The sequence below is a fragment of the Fimicolochytrium jonesii genome (assembly GCF_025526975.1).
Source record: "Fimicolochytrium jonesii strain JEL569 chromosome Unknown EV422scaffold_1, whole genome shotgun sequence".
Classification (NCBI taxonomy): domain Eukaryota; kingdom Fungi; phylum Chytridiomycota; class Chytridiomycetes; order Spizellomycetales; family Powellomycetaceae; genus Fimicolochytrium; species Fimicolochytrium jonesii.
Window position 1 is genome coordinate 1,043,426 of NW_026515668.1, and position 19,653 is coordinate 1,063,078.

Below are 19,653 nucleotides of genomic sequence, written 5' to 3' on the forward strand. Positions count from 1 at the left end.
ATGCGTGAATATCGGGTGGAAAGGATTGTGCGTGCTGTCCAATCTCGGTTAGATCCTGAGAGCTGTCACTCACCGATCTCGGGACTCGACCCAGTTGAGATTCCTAAACCTTCGCCGATCAAAATACACACCCCAAGCCGTAGGTAAGTGAAGCTGCCACCATGCGTGAATATCGGGTGGAAAGGATTGTGCGGGCTGTCCAATCTCGGTTAGATCCTGAGAGCTGTCACTCACCGATCTCGGGACTCGACCCAGTACAGATTCCTAAACCTTCGCCGATCAAAATACACACCCCAAGCCGTAGGTAAGTGAAGCCGCCACCATGCGTGAATATCGGGTGGAAAGGATTGTGCGGGCTGTCCAATCTCCGTTAGATCCTGAGAGCTGTCACTCACCGATCCCTTTTTGTTCTCAGCCCCGCCATGGACAGCGCCGACATGGACGTTGTCGAGTACGTTGACCATTTCGATCACGACGACAACCTCAGCGACAACGTCAACGACAACCTCAGCGACAACCTCAGCGACAACCTCAGCGACAACCCGTCGGATGCTGAAACACTCGAAGCGTCAGACCTACCCATCTCTGGATCAGCCGCATCAACGGCAACAAATCGTCCGGCCCTGCTGCCCCCAGCCATTCTCGAACCCTTGATAACGCAAGTCCAAGGTCGCCCGTGTTGCGTTGTTTGCCACAGCGAGCTGGCCGACGTCTCCGATCTCTTCCGATGCCGCCTGTGCGATGTTTATCTTTGCAACTGCCACACTCCCTCGAAGCAGGACACCATGCGTCTCCGGGTGATGCACGTTGTTGCACACATGCGGATAACAGGCCACATGGATCTCGATTGGATCTCCCTTACCCAAACGGCCGTATCAACGGCAACTCGCATCCAATGTCAAGACCACCCGCACGTTACCAACCCCTACACTCTCTTCTTTGATACCCACACCCGAACCATGAAGTGCGACAGCCATGCAGGAGACTCGGCATGCATCCTTTCGGAGTCCAACGGCGTACAGTGGCTCGGGGGACCCATGGGATGCCAGCCCATTGCTAAGGAACCCCGTAGCAAGGCCGCGGTTGAGGAGCTCCTCCACAACTACCTACTGCTCTCAAGGAACCCGACGACGTTGAAAGAACCCCAATGGGTACAGGCTCTGCAAGTTGCAACTGAGGAAGCCGCAGCGGATCTCTTGTTCCACACCCGAGTGGTCGCGTATGGCAACTGGGACGCATTCAGGTTGTACCAGCTCAGTCAGCTCCAACGGGAGCGGATGGCTTGGCGCCGGGAAGTGAGCATCCTCAATGTATGCATAGCTTGGAAGCGAGACAGCGAAAACGTGGAGTGGACTGTTGGAACTCTCACGTTTCCCGCCTCCGCCTACAGCGGTTCCTTGACCGCCCTCCGCGAGATCGACCCAGAGGTGCGGATCGTCCGCGCCAACAGCTCGCTGAACGCCTCGGGGACCCTTTGCTTCCCAGGGGAAGTCGAAGAACGCAATCGCTTCCCACCCCCCGCCATCCCAAACGCCAATCAAGACACCTCCCTCCCAAACGCCGATCAAGGCACCCTCCAACCCTTCACGACAGCATACGTCAGGGTTGCCAAGCAGATCATCGACGATATGTTTGTCGGCGCCTCTCTCTACCATGTCCTTGTCCCGGAGGTGCACGTGGACCTCCTGAAGGTGATGAGCGCCTTGAAAAACCCCGACAATGTCCCCGAGGTCGTCCAGAAGATTCTTGTGGCCCCACCCCAAAAACACCAATGGTTACTCTCCCCAGACCTTGCGATCAAGCAATGGATCAGAGGGAGTTGGCCCCGCTTGACCGACGAACAGGTCACCGCCGTCGCTCTGGCCGTCGACCCCGTTGATAGAGGATCACCTGCATTCGGCATCATGGGGTGGCCTGGTGTCGGGAAGACAGAGCTCATCGGCTGCATCATCGATCGACACGACCATCAACTGCCCACATCTCCACGACACGGTCGATAACCAAAGCACAGATGCCAATCAATTCGATAACCAAAGCACAGATGCCGATCAGTGCCCTGATCTCCACGACACGGTCGATAACCAAAGCCCTCAAGACGGAGAGAATGGAGGTCACATTCTCGTCACCAGCAATAGCAACGCTGGAGTGATGGTCGTGCTATCCAAGATCATCGGTTCCATCGGGTCCGAAGCTGTCGACCTCAAATCCGACATCTTCTGGGTCCAGAAATCCATCTTCGATCGATCTTCCATTCGCGACGAGGCCCTTCTTGCTCTGAACAAGGGCCAAGCCTATCAAGATATCCTCCAGCAGCTCATTGATAATGGCGAGCCCTTCCCGGTTCTGCCGTTCTGGGGCGCAAGCATCAACTCCGGCAGCTCAATCTCCCAGGGGTATCAACCCCACCCTTGCTCGGTGACACCCCGGGAATGTCTCGAGCTTCTTGAAGCACACCGCCAGCGGCCGCTCGTTGGCCTCAACATCGGCAAGTTCAGATGGGGCCTCAGCCGGATCAAGGCTACCCTTTTTTTGAAGAAGAATATCTTCGTCGCCACTGTGGGCATGTGGAAAGTAACTCTTCCTTTCGTGAGGAAAATTGGGGTCAAGATCGGAACTATCATCGCGGATGAAGCCTCCGCCATGTACGAAGCGTCCATCGCCGCCATGGCCACCCCCAACCCCACAAACATCGTGCTCCTTGGCGATCCCAACCAGCTCAGACCACACGTGGAGACTCGGGGCGGCGTTGCGAACGCCATTGCTGGCTCCCTCATTGAGCGAATGGCGTACACCAACAACCATCCCCACAAGTGGCTCCGCACCCAATTCCAGCTTTCGCCGAAGCTGTTAACCCTGCAGAACGTCCTTTTCCTCGGCAACCACACCAGTCAACATCCCGCGGAGGAGCTGAAGACCCGATGGCAAACCACCCCTACGGGCGTATCAACGGCGACCTCGTCGACCCAAACCACCCCTAGGAGCGTGTCATCGCTGACCGAGGAGCAATTGGCTTTCATCCACGTTGCAGGCAACAAACAACCGCATCCCACGATTTCGTCGTCGTACCGCATCCCACAATTTCGAGGAGAATGAGACGACGATAGAAGATGGCGAAGCTGACGATCTTCTCGCTTTCCGTTCATCGGAACCCTTGGGTGTGGCTAGCCCATACAAGAAGCTGAAGCTGTCAACGTGCGACATGTTTCAAGGCTCCGAGTATGATATTGTCATCCTCTCCTTGGTGCGGGCCGCAAATGGGTGTGACATCGGCTTCCTTTGTGAGGCCCAGCGGGTCAACGTGGCTTTTTCTTGCGCCAGGCTCGGCCTCTATGTCTTCGGGGATCTGCGGGTGGTCGGTCGCGCATCTTGCATGTGGTTGATGATTGCCCTAAACAAGGACAGCGTGTGGTCCTACAACCAACCCGTCTCAAACGCGAATCAAGGCACCTGCACCGTCTCCCACGCCGATTGCTTTCTCAGGATGGAACCCAAAACCGTGGAAAACAGTCTGAAAGGGAAGCAACCCGCCCTTGAGGACTTCCCCGAGATTCGTTGGATGTGTTGCTTTGGCGAGCCTCCGGAGCCGGAGCCATTGTTAAAGGATGAAGTGTGGTGGAATCACCTGACGACGCAGTCCCAACAGACGGAGTGGCTGCAGTTGATCGCCAATGAAATGGAGATCATAGCCCCGGCCCGCACTCAACCCGTCTCACATGCAGACCAAGGCACCCGCTCAGCCAACACCACCCGCGCTCAACGCACCCGCTCCGCCAACACCACTTATCTCGTCTCACACGCCGATCAAGGCACCTGCTCCGCCACACACCACCCGCACTCAACCCGTCTCACACGCCGATCAAGGCACCCGCACGCGACCCGTCCCTCTGCAAAGGGCGCAACCTTGCCCCGTCAGGCTGCCTTCGCTGCCTTCGCTGCATTTGCTGAAGGTGTGGGTGACCGGTGATCGGGGACTCACGATCCGCAGCCAAGTCGACGATGGCTATCGGGTCAAATTTTGTCCGGTCCGCCGAATTGAACTCAACGACCAGGAACGCTTCTTGACGTTCCATTTCTCGGAAGGAACTGAGACGCTGAACGTGGAAACCCCATCAATCAACCCGAGTCAGCCGATCAAGGCCCCCATATGTCCATGGCAGCAAACCTGCATGGATCTGGTTGCCGCTGGCTCCCTGAGGGTCAAAGTTTTGGAAGAATGCATCGTCAACAAACAATTGAACGGCTTCATCAACCTGACCAGACGCCACAATGAAAACCAACCCCCGGGAATCAACATCAGCCATGCACAAATCCTCACGCTTGAGGATTGAAATGTATCTTTAGATACTTAGGTAGACTATCTAGCATAGTAGGGGCAAACATGGCGCACATCGCCGGAATGTACTTTAAAAGCGCAAAGTTAGGAGTAGCATGGGCGCATGGAATATCAACAAATACGATATATGTACAAATAAGTCCATGGTCAGGGTTGAATCAAACACTTCATTCCGAGCGTTCCTCTAGAGAAATCGAAACAAAACACGCTTTATCACACATGAATGCCGCCGCCCGCCCTGTCCTTTCTCGAGATGCAACGCTATCCTGAAACCGGGAGGAAAGAAGAAACGCCGTCAAGCAAGGGAACCCTCTGCAGCATCCAGAAACGTTGCTACCATGTCACGCAAAGTCTTTGGACTATGCTGCAATGCCATTCTCTATCATATGAGTGACGAAGGCCACCATATCCATGTACGGTTGCCTACCGTGGGTGTCTTCGAAGATTCCCGCGGGGATTGTAGCTCGGAGGAGGTTGTACTGTCCTTGAGTTACAGGGCACTGTATCTTCTGCACTTTGACATGGTCGTATTTGTCTTCATCACTGTCCTCATCGTAATTCCCACCCTATAGTCCTCCCATTGCCCTTGGAGTTCATTGGCAACATGCAATACATCGGTGTCGAGAGAGGCATCTCCGCTCAACCTTTTCAATTCCATCCCCTCAATCCAGAGCTGTCGCGGGGTTCGGTTGTTTGTATAGGGACCCTTGATACTATGGTGATTCCATTTCCCTACGAACTCGTACGAGTACATTTGAATGAGGAGCAGGTATATGTAGTGCAAACACCACATCTGCAACTCGTCATCATGGGATAAATCTCCGTTATGTTCCAGCGCGCGCCAGCTGGCGCAAAATATTCTACCGACATTTCTTTGCACGTCCTTCCAGAGGCGTTCGATGCGTTGATTGTGAACGGACTTGCCTGTCAGGAATGAGGTTGGGTTTCCTCGAGTTACCTCCATCATGAAGTCGCGGATGCCGAGGTTTTCGCTGCCTTTGTCGCATCGGACGCGTTGGGGACAACCCAACTCCGCAAGGGCTTTTACAAAGGGTGCCAGCACGGTTTCTTTCCGGTTATTGTCCGCGACTTGGAGATGCGTAATCAACCTAGTTTTCCCATCGAGGCCACCATGAACGACAAATCTCCAGTTGATCAGCTTGTGCCATCCATCCATATGCCACAGTGACTTAGGATGAGCCACCCAGTATTCCACTCGCTCAATCTTCTTTTTAGTGCGGGCATCGACTCCTGTTGGGTCCACCAGGCCAAGTACATCCCAAACCCGTTGCCTCGTCACGCGGTAACCTCGCATCCTCAGGTCACCTTGCAACAGTTGGCCTCCGTCATGAACCACGAATGTTGCCTTCAGGTCACGGACGAGTAGTTCCAAATCCTCGTCCGATATCTGCCACCAATATTCGCGCCGGCTAAGATTTAAGCGTTGAAGCCGCCGCTTGATTGTGGCCTCACTGACGCCCATATACATGGCAATCACGCGGTTGGAGAGGCCCTCTCTGTACCAGTGGAGCATCTTCGTTTCGTCGATCTCTGCGGGCGGCCGCCCTCTTGGCCGGTATTCCTTGTCCTCTTCCTGTTCATCCGAGTTGTCGAATGACTCGTGCCAGCCGGCGGCTGCGGCTGGGCTCCATACGCCGGGCGGACTTTCAAGTCGCTCAAGAACGGTCCCCACCTGCCACCGGGCTTGATCCAGAAGGATGGTGAAGAAGTTCGGGTTCCGGTCATCCTCGCCGCCAAAGTGACCTAGAAGTGTAGACAATCGACGGTGGTGTTTGTCGACAACAGTTTGCTCCACATATTCCCCATGGTCTCTCCTCTCCGCTATGTCTCGAGCTTGGCGCATCATATCAAGTATGCTTTCTAAGAACCATTCTGTTTCGGTCCACTGCCACCCGCTCAGAATAGAAGCTATACGCAAGGCCTTGCAGGTCAAGAACAAGTCGATTACCCGTCCGTCTTGACAATAAAGCGAAAACTTACCCATGGTTTACAGTTAGGGACAGCTTGACCCTGAGGATTCGTTCGATGTGCTTAGTATGAGCGATGGCTATAAGAGTATTTGTCGCACTTTGGGTGGTCGGTTTCGCAAGGCGTTAGCACAGATAGCAGTTAGTAACAGACCTCCGGCTGTTACCAGCTGTGAGTTATCTGTAAATTGTCTGCTTACGTAAGAATTTTCCTGGGAAATCTTACGTAAGCAGAGAGACAAAACCGACTGTCACTATCAAAACGTCCAAAAAAAGTTTCGGAATCCTGCACTTCTCGAAAAAGATGTTGGGACGCGCGATCCAACGCAAAAAATATCCAAAATCCATTTATGACCCTGAATGCTCCCCATAAAAGCCTTCTATGGCGTTGTCGTTGCCCACTACCGTCAAACATTCAATACTGTCGATGGCCGCCGATGGCCGCCGACGCTGTCAAAACACGCTAATTGAAGGCATGCCTTTGTATGATTTAAGCTTAACGCTGGACCGCGACAGGCCATGTCAACCTGCATGTCAAGAGTTCATATATAGAAGGCATTGAATTGAATCGAAAAACAAACGTCAAAGCGATCGAGATAAATACAGGAAGAAAAGCTGCTTTTAAATGTTATTTAGGTTGCATAAGGCTTTCTCTAACTCGAAGATTGTCAGATCATCGACGAAGGTTGCTTCTCCGATTCCGTGCATCAGAGGGGTGCGCTGAAACCCCCCTCGGCCAGCCGTAACATCCTTCAAGCTTTGCGCGCAGCAGGAAGATGTCAGCTTGGGATGGGAGATGGCCAACCCGAGATTCCTCATAAGGTTGATAACCCGCACGGCTTCCGCTGAAGAAAGTAGGCCTCGGTTCCGGGCAACGATTGTCGTCAACGCCATGTCTATGCAGACTGCTTCTCCATGCAACAGCGACGACTCGGAGGAAAGAGCGGCCATTTCCAGACATGGGGAGAACGTGTGACCGTAATCCACAACACGACGGAGGTTGAACTCCCATAGGTTAGGCTACAGCCAGAAGCAGTCAGTAGAAGCAAAACGACAGACTCTGCAAAGCTTCTCGTACCTCTAATTCCTCCAGCATTCCTTGGATTGCCCGTCGCATTATTTCTTCGCTGTTCAAGTAAACATCGCCTTTAAAGGAGGAGGGGTCCTTCGCCATTTCCTCCAGCAGGACGAAAAGTTTGTAATCTTTAACACATGCCATCTTGAGGATTTCCGCGGAACCATTTCGGACATGGCGGTCAGCGAGGGTTCTGAGGAAGCTGATGTCAACGAAGACAGCCAGCGGGGCACAATAAGTCCCGATCTTGTTCTTGCCGCCGTTGAGATTGACGGCCGTCTTCACACCGACTGCCGCATCAACCATTCCTATCAGGGTGGTGGGAACCTTGATGATGGGGGTATTGCGGCGATACAGGTTCGCCGCCAGACCAGCAATGTCGAGCGTTACTCCGCCACCAATAGCTATGATCGGCTCTCTGCGTCTGCAACGTGTTTACAACATGTGTAAGTTCGTACATGTGATCATGGATATCGGGAAGAGACAGAAAGTACCTGTCAATGTTGAACTTCTGCATCGCCGTGCAAATGGACAGCACCTGCTCAATGTTCTTGTTTTCCTCGTCCGGTTTGATGCGATGGAGGGCTATCTGAACATTGTGATGGGCGAAGTACTGGACGAGGAAAATCAGTGGTGTCGGCGTAGATGGTGCATACAATGGGGCAGAAGATCTAACCTGCTGCAATGCGGCGTTATACAAATCGCACACATTTGCGTCAATAACTATGAACCGACGAACTTGCGTGGCGGATGACGGAAGAGAAGTGGCTGTGCTTAACTGTGGAGGGTGTGCATCATCAACTGTGCGCAGAAGTGTCTGTAAAGAAGGCTTCAGCGTCGAAATAACCAGAAATCTATAGTCATGCAAATCGTTTGGGCAACATGAAACTAGACAGTTTGCAATACCTTGTTGACAATATCGAAGAGGGGGGTAACCACTTCGATGGTGTACCTCACGGGCATGACAGCTTCGACCATAAAGGTACCGGTGCTAAGCCCATCCAACCCATTCCCAGCCAAGCCATTCAAGCCGACAAGATTGCACTCGGGATGGTGTTGAAATTTCACGACCGATGCATCCTCTTCCGCAATGCTCACACCACTATCCCTGCGGAAGTCAGCATTGACCTTGGTTTGCAGCAGTATTTTATCGGTGGTCTGTTCCATTTGAACGTGAAGGGGCACTGCCACTAGTGCGTTGTCGTTGAAAGGCATGACGAATTGATGAGATGTCGCCACTGTTGGCCGGGATGGTAGGTATTCTCAATTATTCTCAAGCAAGTCGATGAGAACGGCTCTATTTGTCGATGTATGTCGCCCTGGGCAACTTTATAGATATCGGTTTCGGGGGAAGTTCTTCCTCGGGTCTTTTTCCCATCTTCTCCCGCTGTTGCATGTTCTCTCCATCTCGCATTTTTTTCCGCTGTATCTCATCAGCAAACTGGACCGATTCCTTCACTGCAGTCTTGCAAGAGGGGGGTGTTACATGTGCCATCTGGCCATTTCATGTTCAGCCGCCTTGACCAGGCACGATCGTCGCCCGCCGAGCCCAATCTGTCGCCTTCCACTGGACGGATACCCTAGGGAAGCCCATGGGATCATGAAGCTAACAGGATCTGTGGTACGGGGTGGAAAATCATCAGGTTTCGACAGCGCGTGCGCCGTCAAAGGGCAATTTCCACGCATAGACCCGTCACAAAATCTATATAGAATTGAAATTTGAGACACCTATACGCCTGATATGAAGAATCTACCAACCTCCAAGGGGCCAGTTGGAGATTAAGAGTCCTGGTGCAGCGGGTTCTACATGAGCATAACATTTTCCGCAATTAAGGGTGATGATGGCGGCAAACAGGTGTTGCGGCGGGAGTTGCGAGCTTATCTCTTGGTATCCCCCGCTACTTTTTCCGCCGAGCTCTGCTACATGTGATCGTTGAGGAACGCCTCCGAGGGGGTACATCATGATTCTTGATAATGAATGCCCTTGCAGGTTGCAGCGTGTCACCTGCGACAATGAATCTTCGAAGTTTTTGCCTTGCCGTCGGGGAGGGTTTTTCCGTGCGCCAGTATGTATCTTGATACCTTGGTAACAGGACGAGCGATCATAGAGCCTGAGGGGGAATAAATGGTAGCAAAAAAAGGAGCAGAAACTTCGAAAAGTGGTTCATATAATTCTGAGGAGAGACTACGATCTGCCTAACTACTGTCCATTGCATTTGCTTCAACATGCCACCATCAGCGTCAACGGGTCGGTCTGGGTCTTTGAGTAGCGTCGACAACAGGAGTATCGCTAGCCACTTAGCCCTGCCGTCTGGAAGGGCGGCAGACACACCGCTGGAAATCGCTGCGTGCCTCCTCCGCCGCAGCCTTGAGAGCCCCAATGAACTGGATTTCGTGAAACAGGCTTTGCATATTATAGAAGGAATCGATGAATACACCGCCGCTGCTTCAACCCCGGCTAGTGACTCGTTACTGAAGCATGTGGAGACAACAATGCGACAAGATTGGGATGCGGTTTATCAAAATGTATGTGAAGTCTTTGGCGCTGCTGCTTGCCTATGTGTTATGCCATCGCCTGAGATTGCATATATTTTCAAACAGGGGCATACAAAGTTTCACCAATCAGCCAATTGTTGCGCCGGCAGTTTTGAGGCTGCCTTTGTGTCCTCCATGGTGTCCGCCACTCGAGCTACGCGAGTTTTGGAAGTGGGAATGTTTACTGGAACCACAACAATGGCTATAGCCGAGGCATTGCCAACGCATGGCAAGGTGGGTGCGTCGCGGCTCTTGATCCGAATGGTGATCGCATATTGATTTTCTTCAAAAGGTCTACACATTGGAGATTGAACCCTACTTGGCGAAACTTGCGCAAAACGCTTTTGATGCTGCAAACTTAGCGGACAAGATTGAGATCAAGCTCGGAGACGGAGCCGAGTCGCTTAGCAACCTTGCTCATCAGGGCATTAGTTTTGATCTGATTTTCATCGACGCGGACAAGCAGGGATATCGAAAATACTATGATACCATCATGAAGAGCGGCCTGCTCTCTCCCAAAGGAACATTGATTGTTGACAATACACTCTTCAAGGTACGTCTGAGACTGCTCGACTGCCGGACTGAGAAAACTCGACTGCTAACACTGGTTAAAGGGAAAGTACCTCTTGAATCAACCAGTTTCCGATGACCCGAACGCAGAAGCGCTTCGCCTGTTCAATCAGCACGTGCTGTCCGACAAGCGAGTCTCAGTAGTTGTGCTTCCCATTCGCGACGGTGTGAGTGTGATCACTCGGCGAAGGTTTGTTCCTTTCTGCTTTCCACCTTTAATGAGGCCTGCGTAACTCGTCTTATGCCCTTCCTCTTAGCAGTCAGCAACCCGATGCATCGAGCGATTCCGTCATTTTAGGCGAAGGAGGACTTGACATACTTCAACGACTAAAACTTTCGGACAAAGTATCCCTTGTGACTGGTGCGGGGCAGGGAATTGGAAGGGCATTCGCGCATGCGCTGGGCGAGGCTGGTGCGGCCGTCGCTGTGGTCGATATAGCGAAAGTCAAGGCAGAAGTGGTGGCGAAAGAGTTGAAGGCTAAGGGCATTAGGAGCATAGCTGTTGGAGCCGATGTTACGAAGAAATCAGATTGTGTTCGGTGAGCAATGACGTATTGCATCCCATCGATGTTCCTGACACTAATGTCCAATGTTCCAGAATGGTCGAAGAAACTCTCACTGCGTGGGGCCACCTGGATATTGCGGTGAATAACGCCGGAGTGAACTTCAACGGTGCTGCGGAAGACATTACCGATATTCAGTGGGATACAACGTTCAATGTCAACACGAAGGGCGTGCTCTACTGCTGCCAGGTCCGCGCTGCCTCCTCAATATTGGCAAAATTGGTATGGTGCTGACTCAAGATGTTCCGACAGGCTGAGGCGAGATACATGCTACAAAGTCAGCGACCTTGCTCCATCATCAACACCGCGAGCATGGCCACTCTTCTTGTGCCGCACCCGCAGAAACAGGCGGCATATAATAGCAGTAAAGCTGCCGTTGTTAAATTGACGCAAAGCCTTGCGGTCGAATGGGCTGACCGAGGCGTACGAGTAAACGCTATCAGTCCTGGAATCGTAAACACTGCTCTGATCCAGGTTGGTAGTAGCATTGGAGCGCTTCACGTCGTAGATGTGCTGACGACAAATATCCGGAACAGGAAAACCCAGATCTCAAGCCTCTCGTGAAGACTTGGCTGGGCCAAATCCCGCTGAATCGCCTTGCTGAGGTTACAGATCTGCAGGCGGCCGTAGTGTATTTGGCCTCGGATGCAAGCTCGTATCTAACTGGGCAGAACTTAGGCATTGAGGGAGGACAAAGTGTGATCTAAGCTCTGAAGTATATTGCCTAGATGCTCATGCAATCCCCATCTTGGTTCCTGGCATTGCAGTTTTCATGCTCGGATATTGAGGAAACACTTCCATTTAGCCCGCTGCAGCGCGCCATCATGGGAGAATCCTTGCTCTCAATCAACAGGGTTCATTTGACAGGTCCCAAAGACGACGCGCTGTCGATTTCTCTCACGGTTTCGATTTTCCGCTATTATTTTCCAATGACGTTCAGATATCCCGTTGTGCCGAACCTGACGTCCACCTTGCGTATTCGTATATAACGGAAGCAGATTCTCTTTGTTTTCCTGCCGCGCGCGCGGCGTCAGCAAAAGTATCCCGAAGCATGAGTATCATTTGACACAGAGTGTCAAATATATGGCGCCTTCGGTATTTGGGCGGTCAACCAGTGGGGTAGCGGCGTAGGCTGTGAGGATCTCTCTGAGTTATCGTCGCTCGGTATGGCGTACGTTTGCCCCAAGTGAGAATGAAGTAACGTTTATAGCTATATCCCCTCATTTTCGGTATTCGACAGCTTACAACATGGACGACAACGTGACAAGTCTACCGCCTTCGTCATTAGGATGTCACACCCGACGGCTATAGGCGAAGGTGAACGAAGATGTGCGGAGAGGGAAGCAGGAGAATGCGACTTTGATGGGAGCTTTTCCGCTCCGATGCCATGGCATGGATCCTTGACGAGGGGGATATAGGATTGGGCATGTTCGAGCGCCCCGGCGTGTGAGCAAACAGCAGCCGTTCCCGAAGTCCATGCACAGGCCGATTGCCTTTTTTAAAGCGAATCATGGGGCCCCTCAAGGAACAAACCACGCTGTCCACGAAGCTTTGGACTGTCATACAAACGATATCGGTGCTGGTTCTTCTGCAATGCGTCTTACTGCCCATCAACCTTTGGATCTGTTCGACGACCGACGTGTTTCGCGTTTTCGCATCCCCGATCCGCCGCTCCAAGTTCCGTTCTCATGACTTCGCTTCTCCCCAGAAGACGGTTCTCATTGACGGGGGCCGACTTTCCAAGGGGCTCCTACTCGCCCGGCTTTGCAAACAAGCAGGCTACCGTGTGATCTACACCGCCACGCCGCAAACATGCTTTTCGGGTGCCCGGTTTTCCCGAGCCGTCGACAGATTCTACGTGATCCCCAATCGAGCAAACGATGATTACGTAGCGTGCGAAAAGGATGTGATGAAGATTATGCGCAGGGAAAAGGTCGACGTTTACATGCCGGTCAGCACAGCTAGCTCGGCGGTCGGGGATAGCAACATCGCGGACAGTGTCCGGAGGGCTGGGCATCGGGCTGTAGCGTTGGGAAGTGCGGATGCACAAAGGTTGGACGATAAGCACCTGTTCGGGCAATGGGCGAAGGAGGTTGGGTGTGATGTGCCGGTAAGGAAGCGGAATCATGTTTCGATGAGTCGTTTCATTTTGACTGATCGGAACATCAGGAATCGCATCAAGTCACATCTCCCCGAGATATGCTCGTCACTCTCGCGAAGCTCTCGTCCGGCAGCACTGAACCCTCGCGCTTCCAACTCAAGAGCATTCAATACGATGACACGCATCGCACGGAGACCGTCTGCTCGTCAGAGGTGTCCAAGCCTGAAGTGCAAGCTAGAGTTCTGTCGTTGCCCATCAGCAGAAGCACACCGTATCTCATCCAGCGCCACATCAGTGGCAAAGAGTACTGCACCCATGTGCTTGCGCTCTCCGGGGATGTATTGGCTTTGGCGATATGCCCCTCATCGCCCTGGCTGTTGCAGTACAAGCATGTGGAGCACGCGGGCATTAGCGCATGGGTGAAGCGGTTCGTGCGCAACACGGGATTGAGTGGGCATGCCTGCTTCGATTTCATTGTTGAGGACGGGACTGAAATCGTGTATGCGATTGAGTGCAATCCCCGGGTTTCAACCGCCATCGCTTGTTTCAGGGGTTCTGAGCAGTATGGCAAGGCATTGGACCATTTCCTCGATAACCCGAAGGCGGAAGAACATTCGGCTGACGCAAGCACGATCACACCGCATCATTCTATGGTAGCCCAGCACTGGCTATACCATGAACTGCTGTATGAGTTGCCCCGAACATTCTGGTCGCCAACAGCTGCGCTCAATCGCATCCTCTTCATCGTAAAGAATGAGGACGCTTTGTATGATTTCGATGATCCATGGCCGTTCTTTGCTCAAAATCATTTGCTAATCCCACAGCAGTTGCTGTGGCATCTCTGGCATCTGAGGCCGTGGACCCACATAGATTACAACCTCGGTCGCCTGATCGATTGATGAACTGCGCATTGTAGCGTGTAAATATCTTCTACAATTACATCTACTGTGACATTTGCCAAAGACGAATTATGTGCGGTTCCAGAAGCCCCACTTGCACATGTACATGTAGATGCCCGCGATGCGTACGCCGTACTTTCAAGTTGTGTAGCACAGGAAGGCTGGAGCAGGCTTCTTAGAGAGTACGGCATGTTATAACTGCAGCTCATGCCGAGCTTCTCCGGTGGGTGCCGCTTTCATTGCGGCTCGTCTCTTGTAGTTCGTCGGCAGTAGCTCACGCAAATCGTCAGCTACCACCATCGGAGAGGTGTGCCTAGCCGAGATCGTGACAACGAGAGATTTTCAATCGTCAGATCCATGAAGGCCAGCGGCTGTGACCATAACCATCTTGACCGTGTTCATGATGGAGAAGACGTGAGGCAATCCGTGGGAGGTCTGGAGTTCAGCAATAGCATTTTCCTGTTATCCGGAATGAAGTTTATCCGGAATGAAGTACGGAGTGCGCCTAGGAAATAGGAGCGATGAGTCAGCAGTCGGAGTTGTCGAGCATCGTCCAATATAGAGATCCCTCACCTGCACGCATCCCAGCGAACAATACCGATACATGAACTTCTCAAACGGCGTGCAGTTCGACAATGACTTGCCACAAGCCGCACACTGATTCATCCGTCCCCTAATCCGAGCCTCAGCCGCCAACGCCCTCTTTTCCCGATCAAGCGCCATCCGCTGCTCCGGTGTCAGCCCAATCATTTCCCGTTCGGTTTTGTTCAGTTTCGCCAAGAGCGGTCTCCCACTGGAGGAGGACTTCTGCGGTTCGGGCTCGGGCTCGGACGCCGATTCCTTCTTTGCCGCGTTGTATGCCTTCTGCTTTTCTTTTGCTTTCTTCTTTTTCTCCTTTTCCTTTTCCTTTTGTTGCTGTTCCATTTCGGGTGTCAAGGGACCGGGTACGTGAGCTTCTTTCCAGTCCCACCGCTCGGGCTCTTTTGCCATGTGGCGACGGAATGCATCACGCGTTTCCTTCGAACTTGCTGCATCGTATGGCCTTAGACTCTTTTTTTCCGCAGCTTTGGTTGGGTCGGCACCAAGGTCGAGAAGGAACGCGACAAGCTCAGGATGGTTGTTGCTCGACGCGATGTACAAGAAGCTGGTCCCTGCAGAATCAGGCAGAACCGCGTTGATATCGAACGTCGGTTTCGATTGCAAGAACCCCTGTACAACCTCGATTTTGCCTCGTTTGCACAAGTCGGCGAGCTTAACCAGCTCGGGGTCCAGCGCCGGCTCCTCCGCTTTCGGCTCCGACGTCGCCTGAAGCGCTGGCGAAGACCTTCCTGAGACGGGAGCTTTTGGCTTTGGCGGAGCTAGCGTTGCGGGTTCAACCTCTTTGATATCCTCGATAGTCACCGTGGACAGCTCCTTGAAACATCTCATCAACTCTCCATGCGTCGGACGTCGGGTGGTGAATGGGAAGGATCGGATCCTTTCATCGGCACTACTCAATGGGCTATCCTCGAAGAACAGAGTCCGCCTATTCTGAACGGATGAGCGGATGAAAATCAGCTCGCTGCCTTCAATTTCGCTTCTCCATTGAAGCAACAGATCGTGGATGTCATCCTGGAAATGCCAACCCATTGTCAGCGGTCCCGCCACGCGAAAGTACGGCTCAGATCATTACGTACCTTCAGAGCCTGTTCATTGTATCGACGGAGCATGGCTCCCGCACTTTTGGCGGAACCTTTCGCGCTGTCGTTCCTAAACCAAGCGTTAGGCATGATTCCCCATCACGACGCACACTCATCCGCAACACATACTTGCTCTGGGCTCCTCCTTGCTTTCTCCTCGTCGTATACCGATGGAAAGTTTTCTGCACCACAGACTTTCCCGACGCGCAATCGATAACCGTCCCCGCAAAGTGCCCCGCTCCCAACATGAGTAGCGTCCAATGCGTCTTTCTCATATCCCCATCATGAAGCTTCTTGACCACGGAGGCGCGGTCCAGTCCAGCAAACCTCTTTTCGCCCGACACAATCTGCCTAAAGAGCCTCAGCGCCTTTTTATTATCCGGCAATGGAAGCAGGATATACGGCGAGCCTCGTTCTATCTGTCGTCCCGACGCCTTACGAGATGCGGTATCATCGTCATCACTCTCGCTGTCGGAGTCGCTCGCATCGATACTGCTGACTTCCTCAATCTCCTCAAACTCGGCCTCTGAAACAGGAGAGCGACCGGCGACCTTTCGCTGGAGGTTATATCTATGCCAGTCTGCTTTGTAATGTTGGCGCATATCATCGCTGGATGTGAAGGTGACCCCGCAGGTACTACATGACGTCTGGGTCCCGATCGGATTGTTTTCGGCAACGCTCTTTTCCACTGGCCGGGCCGTCTCTTGTGCTGCCTCGACCTGGACGCTGGAGCTGATGGCATCTACCACGGTCGGTAGGAGTTGCTGAAACTGCTTGCCGAACAAACTTAGAACTTCTGGCTGTCCTCTGACCACCATTTTACTAGTCAGCTAGGAAATAACTAATCAGAGGACGCTGCAGGGGAACGGGAGAGGTAGGTAGAAGTAGAAGTACGGCAGCGACGGTGTTTTTGAAGTGCTTTCCGCAATGACAGCAGGCTCAAATGGACCGGTTATCCTCTGTATTGCCCTCGCGACGGACCCGCGTCTGCCGAATGTGAGCGCTGAGGTTATCCTGACCCAACATGGGAACCCGAATCCTCCGAATCCGCACTTCGATACACGCCTGCCTATAACGACGTGAAAGACGGGCCAGATGCCACTGATCTTCGATGGTGATAAATCGAGTTCGTAGGTATCAGGATGCGCTCCAAGTGCGATGATTGATGACGAAGTAGATCTCGGACGTTCTCCAATCCTTCCAATCCTCCCGGGTTGGAACCCAACACTCGAAATTTCGACCCACAAGTTGTATTCTTCTCTTTCGACATGAACTCTCATGCATAGATCTTAAGACCCACGACCAGTAACGCTACGCTCCTGTTGCAGCTGGGTCATCCTAGACTCCCCTAGGTCTAATCCTGTCTTTGTATATGTACAAGCTCATGAAGTTCTCCTTGCTCTCACTCCATCTTGGTCTTCCCAAACCACCCGACCATCCAAATCCCTTGAGCTATCAATGTCCAGCATCCACTGAGGGGCTGCACAAGTGCTCCAATCACGCCCACACCCAAAGTTCCCCATGCTACCCCTCTCGGGACATATCCCGCAACGTTGATATTCTCCCTTATAGAAATCCCCAAAAGTATCATCGCTGCGCCGGCGAGCTCGAACCACCAGGCTGCCATACGATCGTATTGCGGTGCGCCGCTCGAGGTGGGGTCCAGACTTATGCCGGTTATCGAGTCGAAGAGGCCCGAGCGTACCATGGAGAGGAGGGGTGGTCCTAGTCGAGGATGGGTGAGACCGACTAGGATGTGGGTTACACCAGTTAGGACGAGGGTTGCACCGGGGTTGATGGAGGATGGCATTTTGTGCTGGTTTATACGTTGTCAGGTTTGTTGATGTGAGCGATAATTATTGACTGTATACCAATGCTCTGAAGTGGATGCTATCCCCTTTTATATGCAACGCGTCCGGTTTCCGACGCGGAAATTGACGGAAGCGGAGGCATCGGAGGCGGAAGGCTCTTTTAGGGACATGCATGGAGACCCGGGCAAAACGGAACGGAAAGGAGGAGTCTATGTGCAAAGAGGATGTGCTTGAGTTCCTAGGCTCGGGTAGTCACGGCTACGACAGCGCCTCCCGCCGTCTTACCTTACTGCTCCCGCCCTCATTCCTGGTCGGATGGGCAGTCAAGAAATTTGGTCGTTTACGCTTCTGCCACTAACTATACGGCGAGTTTGTTCTTTGAGTTTACGCAAACGGAAGGATCTTTTGCAAGAACGAAGCATGCGCATGGTGTATTGAATTAGTGAACTGAAAGAATCGTCTCCGAGGGTATATATGTACATGAAGGGTCAAAAAATCCGTTACGCCGTATGCCGAAGCACCTATCTTAGATACGCCGGTTGAAAGTACTCCCGACATATAGCTACCGCGTCGCAGCCAGATTCGGCGTCGAATAACTTGGCGGGGTATCCATGTACACCGTCGCCGCGCTCTCCAACGTCGCCGTCCTCGGCATTTCTCGCCACAGATCCCACATCCGGCCCGATCCTATTCCCGGGGAATCCGGCCCCACATTCCGAAACGTGCTTGTCGACGGCCTCGACTGCTCCACATCAACTCCCACCACTAACTGCTCATGCTCCAAATCGTTGTACACAATTTCAACCGGTTTAGTGGTCGTTACTTTAGGCCGGAAGAATAATTGGCGCGCTGGTTCGGCCATTCGATACCCAACCCATCCTAGGAATACAACGGCTAGTATGCCGACGATGACGAATACGTATTGGACTGGCATTTGGTTGCTTTTGAGGGCTATTTGGTTCGAAGAAGAGTCGGGTGTGCTTGGGGAGGGAGAGGGCGAGGAGGAGCTTTGGTCCATAATTGCCGAGTGATTGGTGTGTGATACGGTGATACGCAGAGGTGAAGGCGAGACGATAGTTGTCGGCAGGCTTTTGCGTGCGTTATACCAAGTTCGTCGTCGGGAGTCCCTTTGTTCACCCAGCCGCTAACAGGAACTTGAGGTAATTCCAGAGGAGCTTCCGAATTCGACGTGTGTCACTTGTAGCTCTACGCTCCGTAAGACTATTTGATATCTACGACCTTGAGAGCAGACGGACGGTCGTTCGAACGAATGGCTGCGAAACTGCCGAGCTGGAGGGAGTCTTGAATGCAGGAGGTTATGTGAGACACGGCAGGAGGGAGTTGTGGCTGGCTCGCCCCTATGTATTGTATTTTTTGCGCAACATTTGAGCGCGGTGACGAACGCAGAATTCGACAAGCGCTGGGCGATCACTTCCGCCAACAGGGCCCACCATCTCGCGTTTCTTTTTGTCCCCATAGAAAAAAAAAGTTGTATCGGGACGGCAACGAAAACGTGAGCGCCGTAGGTTTTTGCATTCCGCTGGGATGGACAATATTCCAACCGCCTTTTTTCCACCTTCGCAGTTGGGGACGCTAGAGAAGGCATCGAAGCGGGATGCCAGTGGTTTGGCTCTTTGATACCGTTGGGCCCAGCGTTGGGCCGGGCTTGACGTGACCGACGCGCGGTAGAGCTGCAGACATGGCGGGCTTACATTACGTCGATGACAACTTTCATGAAGTGTAGAAGTCCTGCATAGGAAGAACTGTAAAAACCCACTTTTACATACGTATACTGGGCTACCATTTGCACACTTAACCGGTTCCCGTGACCAAATATCTCGTCATTAGCGAAACCTGTTTGTCGCGCGCGCTGGAGCAGCGGAGAAGCTGGCTACAGTTTGGGTTCGATATAAGGACCAGGCATACGAACCCGGCCAGAGCTTCACGCAAATAATGAGGAACTCCTTCACCAAGCCCGAGAGGATTGCTTCTGAGGTGGTGGGGCATCAAGTGAGTGGTGGAGCGAAGGCAAATCGGAACAACGGGCTCAATGGACGAAGGGCTTGATGGACAAGGAGGCGGAAAGAGACATCGGTTCC

General features: G+C 52.7%; 9 protein-coding genes across 9 annotated transcripts; 4 read left to right on the top strand and 5 right to left on the bottom strand.

The window, feature by feature from the left end:
• On the top strand, positions 1 to 3,093 carry EV422DRAFT_593498 (uncharacterized protein; the record flags this gene model as incomplete). The annotated part of the gene is made up of 5 exons (XM_053073567.1): positions 1 to 27; positions 95 to 143; positions 256 to 304; positions 416 to 1,774; positions 1,845 to 3,093. 5 exons carry the CDS (start codon positions 1 to 3, stop codon positions 3,091 to 3,093), a joined length of 2,733 nt encoding a protein of 910 aa, XP_052930148.1.
• Positions 3,094 to 3,713: 620 nt separating this feature from the next.
• Positions 3,714 to 4,328, top strand: EV422DRAFT_562968 (uncharacterized protein; the record flags this gene model as incomplete). The annotated part of the gene is made up of 1 exon (XM_053072015.1): positions 3,714 to 4,328. The coding sequence occupies one exon, from the start codon at positions 3,714 to 3,716 to the stop codon at positions 4,326 to 4,328; it is 615 nt and encodes a 204-aa protein (XP_052930149.1).
• Positions 4,329 to 4,919: 591 nt separating this feature from the next.
• Positions 4,920 to 5,297, bottom strand: EV422DRAFT_485280 (uncharacterized protein; the record flags this gene model as incomplete). The annotated part of the gene is made up of 1 exon (XM_053067367.1): positions 4,920 to 5,297. A coding segment is annotated over one exon (378 nt), but the record flags the coding sequence as incomplete, so codon positions are not given.
• A 1,581-nt stretch (positions 5,298 to 6,878) lies between these two features.
• EV422DRAFT_511844 (Dehydroquinate synthase-like protein) lies at positions 6,879 to 8,719 on the bottom strand. The gene is made up of 5 exons (XM_053069046.1): positions 8,303 to 8,719; positions 8,073 to 8,213; positions 7,891 to 8,009; positions 7,400 to 7,820; positions 6,879 to 7,341 (listed from the first exon to the last, which is right to left on the bottom strand). Exons 1-5 carry the CDS (start codon positions 8,609 to 8,611, stop codon positions 6,943 to 6,945), a joined length of 1,389 nt encoding a protein of 462 aa, XP_052930151.1. The 5' UTR covers positions 8,612 to 8,719; the 3' UTR covers positions 6,879 to 6,942.
• Positions 8,720 to 9,289: 570 nt separating this feature from the next.
• Positions 9,290 to 11,915, top strand: EV422DRAFT_511846 (uncharacterized protein). Its single transcript, XM_053069047.1, has 8 exons — positions 9,290 to 9,922; positions 9,998 to 10,165; positions 10,224 to 10,484; positions 10,546 to 10,691; positions 10,762 to 11,040; positions 11,100 to 11,253; positions 11,317 to 11,538; positions 11,601 to 11,915. Exons 1-8 carry the CDS (start codon positions 9,623 to 9,625, stop codon positions 11,769 to 11,771), a joined length of 1,701 nt encoding a protein of 566 aa, XP_052930152.1. The 5' UTR covers positions 9,290 to 9,622; the 3' UTR covers positions 11,772 to 11,915.
• A 437-nt stretch (positions 11,916 to 12,352) lies between these two features.
• Positions 12,353 to 14,295, top strand: EV422DRAFT_16909 (uncharacterized protein). The gene is made up of 2 exons (XM_053065070.1): positions 12,353 to 13,174; positions 13,234 to 14,295. Exons 1-2 carry the CDS (start codon positions 12,575 to 12,577, stop codon positions 14,062 to 14,064), a joined length of 1,431 nt encoding a protein of 476 aa, XP_052930153.1. The 5' UTR covers positions 12,353 to 12,574; the 3' UTR covers positions 14,065 to 14,295.
• An 8-nt stretch (positions 14,296 to 14,303) lies between these two features.
• EV422DRAFT_16843 (uncharacterized protein) lies at positions 14,304 to 16,853 on the bottom strand. The gene is made up of 4 exons (XM_053065066.1): positions 15,873 to 16,853; positions 15,741 to 15,813; positions 14,638 to 15,675; positions 14,304 to 14,569 (listed from the first exon to the last, which is right to left on the bottom strand). Exons 1-4 carry the CDS (start codon positions 16,559 to 16,561, stop codon positions 14,543 to 14,545), a joined length of 1,827 nt encoding a protein of 608 aa, XP_052930154.1. The 5' UTR covers positions 16,562 to 16,853; the 3' UTR covers positions 14,304 to 14,542.
• Positions 16,854 to 17,897, bottom strand: EV422DRAFT_16842 (uncharacterized protein). Its single transcript, XM_053065065.1, has 2 exons — positions 17,840 to 17,897; positions 16,854 to 17,763 (listed from the first exon to the last, which is right to left on the bottom strand). Exon 2 carries the CDS (start codon positions 17,551 to 17,553, stop codon positions 17,146 to 17,148), a length of 408 nt encoding a protein of 135 aa, XP_052930155.1. The 5' UTR covers positions 17,554 to 17,763; positions 17,840 to 17,897; the 3' UTR covers positions 16,854 to 17,145.
• Positions 17,898 to 18,116: 219 nt separating this feature from the next.
• Positions 18,117 to 18,572, bottom strand: EV422DRAFT_562974 (uncharacterized protein; the record flags this gene model as incomplete). The annotated part of the gene is made up of 1 exon (XM_053072016.1): positions 18,117 to 18,572. One exon carries the CDS (start codon positions 18,570 to 18,572, stop codon positions 18,117 to 18,119), a length of 456 nt encoding a protein of 151 aa, XP_052930156.1.
• Between the last annotated feature and the right edge of the window lie 1,081 nt (positions 18,573 to 19,653).